The sequence below is a fragment of the Pollicipes pollicipes genome, unplaced genomic scaffold (genome assembly GCF_011947565.3).
Source record: "Pollicipes pollicipes isolate AB1234 unplaced genomic scaffold, Ppol_2.1 Scaffold_7261;HRSCAF=8764_pilon_pilon_pilon, whole genome shotgun sequence".
Lineage (NCBI taxonomy): Eukaryota > Metazoa > Arthropoda > Thecostraca > Pollicipedomorpha > Pollicipedidae > Pollicipes > Pollicipes pollicipes.
In genome coordinates, this window is record NW_023597054.1 from 28,794,353 (window position 1) to 28,800,493 (window position 6,141).

A 6,141-nucleotide genomic window follows, 5' to 3' on the forward strand; every position below is an offset into this window, starting at 1 on the left:
CGGCGCTGCCGATGCTTACGGCACGACAACGCTTCGGCTGAGTCGGACACACACACACACACCACACACCACACATGCGCGCGCGCGCGCGCACCCTTTATATGATACAAGCCGATTTATCAGCCACCTGCACCGTGCCGGCCTGACCTCTCGAGGCCGGTCGATTGACGTGCCCGGTGTTTCAGATCGCACGTGACGGCGGTAGTCCACTGGCCTGCATGGCCGCCTCCGGTCGTTACTACCTGTACGGCGTCGTCTCATGGGCCGCCGACTGCGACGACGACGCCGAGCCGCAGATGTACACCAGCGTTGCCAACTACTTCACCTGGATCCGGCGCAACTACGAGCGCATGACGATGAAGTTCAGCCTGCGCTCGGACGCCAGATGAAGCGGCACGTACCGGCGCCGATGCTCGAGGGTGGCCGCGCTGTTCGGGTCCATGGGCACAGGTGGGGCGGAGCTGGCCCGCGGGCGGGGACGGGGATAGTGAGGCGCACGCTCCCCTCCCGCTGCACGGCCGGGCCGAGCAATAGACCGATCCGAAAAGGCTGAGAACGTCGTCCGTGAGCGCTCGTGGCCGTGAGGGTTCGACCCGACACCGAGAGCGCCTCGCCGGGCTTCCTCCCGCGCTGCAGTGATCGTCGTCTGGGACCGGAAGGTGCGGCCAATCACAGCTCACAGCAGCGGCGACCGGTACACGGGGTGACCAGTCTGCCCGCGGCTCGCACTCCAGCGCTAGAGCATGCAGCGGCTCTGGCAGCCGGCCAGCGGCGCGCGCCGCCGCCGCTGCGGCGCCCGAGCGGCCGCCCGCGCGCGTGGTCCCGGGTCCCACGGCAGCGGCTCGGACCGTTCGTCCCCGCCAGGCGGTGAGCGTGATGTCGCGATTGCTGGTGGTCCCGGGGCATTATGTCCGTCGGCATTAGCGCGCCTGCCAAAGACGCCGCGGTCGATCGATCGCCATGTGTTGTAGGCTAACAAGTTCATTGTTAAGCGACGTCAGTTTTTAGCGTTATTTGTGGCTGATCGCTGCAACCTTCCTTCCTTTCTGCTCATTCGAAATAAAAAATACCTCGATGCAGAAAACGTACGCTATGATGCTGGAAAGCTCAAGGCTCAACGCATTCCGCGACTGGTTAAATTACTGAGCGCTGGCCCAGACACACAGTCAGAACCCTCCAAATGTATTCACAACATCAGGGCACATACATGCACATCCCGTCAACGCCCAACGATCGCCATGGCACAAGCCAGTGATGTAAAAGCCGCCGGCAACATAACGCACGCGCGCGGGCTGCCAGCACGCGGGCCGGCCCGGCGAGTGTTGCGCCGATTATCATAAATAGTAAAATAGCTGGGGACAGAAAATACCGCACAAAATAGAGGCTCTGCGAGCCACGTCGCATCAGATCTGAGCGTGTCCACACTTATTGTACATAAAAGTCAATGGTGTCGGCGCCAACAACAGCCGCGTTCACCTCAACAACAACAAATCCCGCACAGCGCGCCTTGAACTCATACAACATGATTAACGACAGCTGATTGTCCCTCCCCCTCTATACACACAACATGGCGTCCCGCGGTGAGCGAGCGCCGGCACCAAGCTCTGCACGCGGCGGGGCGGGGCGGGGCGGGGGCGGCGAGCCGGTGAGCGTGGCGTGGTCCCTCTGGCAGCGTCGGTCGCCGGCCGGCCGACTCAGCCCGAGCAGTCATCCGCATGACTGTCCCACGCTGCCACCTGCCGGCGGAGGCCGGGGCGTCAGACGGCCGGCACGGCAGGCCGCAGCGCGCGCCGGCGCGGCCCAACGGCAGAGCTCCCACCGGTGCCAGCGCCCGGAACGAGATGCATCACAGTCGACACGGCCCTGCAAAACATCATGACCCCGCTTCCGCCGAGAGGCGCACAGTCGACGCCTAAAACGAGAAAACCCCGCCAGCAATTTCCGGATTACCCAGCACCCGACACAGCCGGTGAGCAGCGCCACTAGAGTCCTCCCTGCCGTGGCCAGCCCCGAGACCAAACTGCGTACCTGACACTCGCGGGAGCAATACCACTGGTTGCCGCAGCCGGCGCACACAAACTGCGCCGGCCGTATGCGGCAGCCCTGGCAGAGCGGCACGTCTTCAGCCGCCGCCGGCGGCGGCGGCGGCGGCAGCGGCGGGGCGGAGGTCCGCAGCGGCTGCTGCTGCGACGCTGCCGCCGGCGACGGTGCCGGCGCGGAAACTCGCGGCCCAGCCGCCGCAGGCCGGACCAACATCTGTGGCTGCTGGAACACGGCGGCCGTCAGCTGCGAGAGCGGCCGCAGCTGTCGACATCAGGCGTACTCAGACACTGCAGCTGACATCAGGCGTAGTCAGACACTGCAACCGTCGGCATCAGGAGTACTCAGGCCTTGCAAGCTGACATCAGGCGTACTCAGACACGCGCCCGCGACGACCAGCACCGCCGGCCGGACGTCGGGTACGGCACACGTGAGACGCGGCGGCACGGACGGATTCGAGGCGGACGCAGAAGTCGGGCCACGGAGCAACTATAACGAACATGACGGCCAGCCTACCTGGCCGCTACAACTAAGCACACCCGCCAGGGAAGAGGCGGTCAGACAAGAGCACACCGGTCCGGGAGCATGACAAGAGAAAAGCAGCAAACCAGGTGAATCACCAAAACAGGGTGGGAACAACGCATTTAGAGTAAAGCACAAGTAACGAAGCACACCACAACCTAAAACGGGGCACAAAACAAGTTCAGAACACCCACGCAGACGCATCACGTACAAGGAACACGCACACTCATGGCGGGCTACAGCACCGGGCGCCCAACACGGATCACCGCGAACAGGTCACAAGGCATTATAGGGGCTCGATGGGTGACGTCACTATCACCATAATGTCCGAACAACCCAGCCTGGTCTGAAGCTGGCTCTCTTTCAAGACAAGTAAGCAAGACATCCCCATGCAAAACGAATTTCAAATCTAGAAACATCGACCCGCTATGCGTTTTTACCGCCAACCTGAACAGCGGACCACCTGAACTGCAGTCCGGAGAGCATCCCCTGGCCAGCCAATCATCCGGCCGCAGCTCCCCGCGTCTCCCGCGCAGCACCACCCCGCAAATCACCTTCAGCATCTCGTTGAGCATAGCAGGCTCCCCCTGCTTCATCTTGGACTCCATGAGCAGCTTGGCGAGGCTGGACTGTGGCTGTCCGGCCGCGGCCGCGTCCGAAGCGCCGGGCGGCTGCTGCGGCGGCGGCGGTGGCGCACCCACGTGGTGGATCGTCACCTCGCCCGCCGAGCTGGGCGCCGACGCCACGCCGGGCGGCTTGCTCAGTTTGGAGATCTGCGCCAGCATCTCGCGGTACTGCGGGTCCTGCGGCACGGCCCCTAGCTCCGCCGGCGGCCGGCGCCGGAAAAGGGCGGCGTCAGGCGGCGCGCATCCCCCCGCGTGGTGCCGCTCGATCAGGTGTTGCACGCTGATGGTCGGCCCCTGCGGGCCCATGCCGGTGCGAACGCCGCCACCGCTAAATTGCGGCACCAGCGCTGGGCGGATGGGCCGCAGGCCCAGGCCCGGCTGCGGCGCCAGCGCCGCCCGCTGCTGCTGCTGCTGCTGCTGCTGCTGCTGCTGTTGTTGTTGCTGCTGCTGCTGTTGTTGTTGCTGCTGCTGTTGCTGTTGTTGCTGCTGCTGTTGCTGTTGCTGCTGCTGTTGCTGCCGTTGCTGCTGTTGTTGCTGCTGTTGCTGTTGCTGCTGCTGCTGCTTTTGCTGCTGCAGCTGGGCCTGCGCCAGTGTCAGGCTGACAGACGAGATGGGCGTGGCGGCCGGCACGGCGACGGCGGCGGCGGCAACGGCGGCGGAGGCGGCTGGCGAGGCGGAAGGCGCGCGGTGCGCCTGCCCCGACGCCTCATCACTTTGCTGCATCAGCAGCACTTCTCGCTTACGCCGAAGCCGCTGGAACGTCTCCTCCTTGGCCTTGCGCAGCTTGAGCAGGTTGTCCCACTCCTTCTCCTTCTGGCGGGCCAGCAGGTCGATGGCCTTGACCTCCCGCTTCAGCTTGTGCAGCGACGCCTCGATCAGCTCAACAGTGCGAAGGCAGCTGAGGTCGGGCGTGAGAGGCGTGGCGCGCTCGCTCGACTCCAGACGCGCCTTCTTAGCCGTGCCCTCGTCCGCCACCTCGCTGCTTCGCTTGCGGATAACGGCCACGTGGCCGGACGGCGGCGGCTGCGGCGGCGTCGAGGGCGGCGAGCCGTCGAGTCGAGGAGGCTCCGCCTCGGCGGCGCCGGCCGCTGGCGAAACGCGGCCGTTCTCCACCGGTGCGGCCGTGTCCACGGCTACCGAGAACACAGACAGGTGTGTGTAGGTAACACAGGGGGGCGGAGCCGACCGACAAGCGCCAGTCCCGGCGACCATCGACCTCGGTTACCCAGCCGATTTTGGGTGTCCGGTCAGCCGGGCGCGAGTGTCTGGTATGGACGCCACGTCACCGCTCGCAACGTGCAACGCGGGAGACTTGCAAACAACGCACTGAACATGGAGGGACCAGCCGCCAAATACTTCCGAAAGCATCATAAAACTTAGGGAGCTTTAGGCTATTCATTTTCCTGATCCATTCATTCACCGTGAGTTCGTGACACTACTATGCACAAATCAAGTAGATTTCACTTTAATCTCTGTACGAAAATCTTTCCCGCTCCACTCTGTTTATTTACAAACAAATTCATAGCCTCATTGAGACTATGAAATATACAAAAAAGAAAGGTTATTTGGGATCTCTGTACATATTGTTATAAAATAAATGTTCATTCACTGAAGACCCATTCATATGCAAGCTACACAAGTGTCAAATGATTGGAATAAAGCTCGAGTGATTTCATGATTTTTCTTTTGGGGGGGGGGGGGCAAACTATGGCATTCAGAAGCAAATTATAACATTTGCACAGTATTAATAAAGGGAGCCCCAGTAATGGTCCAGGTATCAATAACAAGTGACACTCCAAGATTGTTGTCAGACTGAGCACTCAAAATTTGAAGGTGATGAACCACTTAACTGGTGAAAATAATATTTACCTACAATTGAAATAAATATGTTCCATTAGGAGCCAACAAAAAAGTACAACTGACCATTCAAGACCTTAGAATTAACACCAGTTAGATTTTCAATTCAAAAGCAGGAAATTTAACACCATGGACCACAATGCTCTTCAAGTCAGCAGGGGTTCTAGGAATGTCCCGGTGTCAGTGGACTGTTACATAACTGGTGGACATAGGACTGTTGAAACACCATGAGCTGTGGTGAAGTCTGTGGGAGTCAGCAGTCCGATGGGTCCTGGAGGCCCAGGGCACCAGCATGATCAAAGTGTGACATACAACCATCACATTACCTCCATGCTTGAAAACCTCAGAGCACCAATCTTGTCAAAAATATTTATTTGTCCCACAACACAAATATCAGCATACCAACCATGATATGCTCTATGATAAACATGATAATCTGACAAACATATCTATAACAAAGGCAAACTGCATTATTCAATTTAAAAACACAAAAGTCTGTGACAAGGTGAAGCATGGATCACATTCAAGATGCAGGAATTAGCCAGCTATGCCAAAAAATTAAGGGTGAAAGTGGAAGCTGACTTGGAAAGGAATGAATGCATATCCAGAATTTATAGAGCTTGCAATGAAAACTCACCAGTATCCATATCCTGGGATGCATCATGTTTGTTTTCTGTTGGGATGCTTTCATCCTTGGAAGTTTTTGTCACCTTCTCACTGCCTTCCTCACTGTCACCAATACTGTCTGAATGCCCATTCTGCTTCAATTCAACTGCAACAGCTCCATCTTCTCCAGTGCCAGCAGTCATCATGGTACTGTAACAAGAAGACGGTTGTGTAAATTGTAGTACTATATGTGTAGCATACAAAGTTGTACAAATGCAGAACTGTTCAATGGAGCTCACTTGGCTATTGATACTGTTTGTGCAGGAAGATAGCTCAGCAATGAAGTACTATCAGGTTATAATGTATGCAGAACATTTTAATGGCCATGAGAGCATTATAATGGCCATAACACTCTTATGTCATTTCAAAGCTCAACAGCCACAATTGCTGCTCTGGTCCCACCCTTCTCATGTGATGTGACTACACATGA

General features: G+C 58.3%; 1 protein-coding gene and 1 long non-coding RNA gene across 2 annotated transcripts in view; one reads left to right on the plus strand and one right to left on the minus strand.

The window, feature by feature from the left end:
- Window positions 1-1,058, plus strand: part of LOC119111792 (testisin) — a 4,045-nt gene extending 2,987 nt beyond the window's left edge. The window contains exon 2 of the mRNA XM_037235615.1: window positions 186-1,058. Within this exon, the coding sequence (XP_037091510.1) occupies window positions 186-389 (204 nt within the window). The 3' untranslated portion in view covers window positions 390-1,058. The remainder of the gene's footprint in view (window positions 1-185) is intronic.
- Window positions 1,059-1,166: 108 nt separating this feature from the next.
- Window positions 1,167-2,159, minus strand: LOC119111793 (uncharacterized). The gene is made up of 2 exons (XR_005095617.1): window positions 2,029-2,159; window positions 1,167-1,736 (listed from the first exon to the last, which is right to left on the minus strand). It is a non-coding gene; the product is annotated as an uncharacterized LOC119111793 (long non-coding RNA).
- Window positions 2,160-6,141: the final 3,982 nt, after the last annotated feature.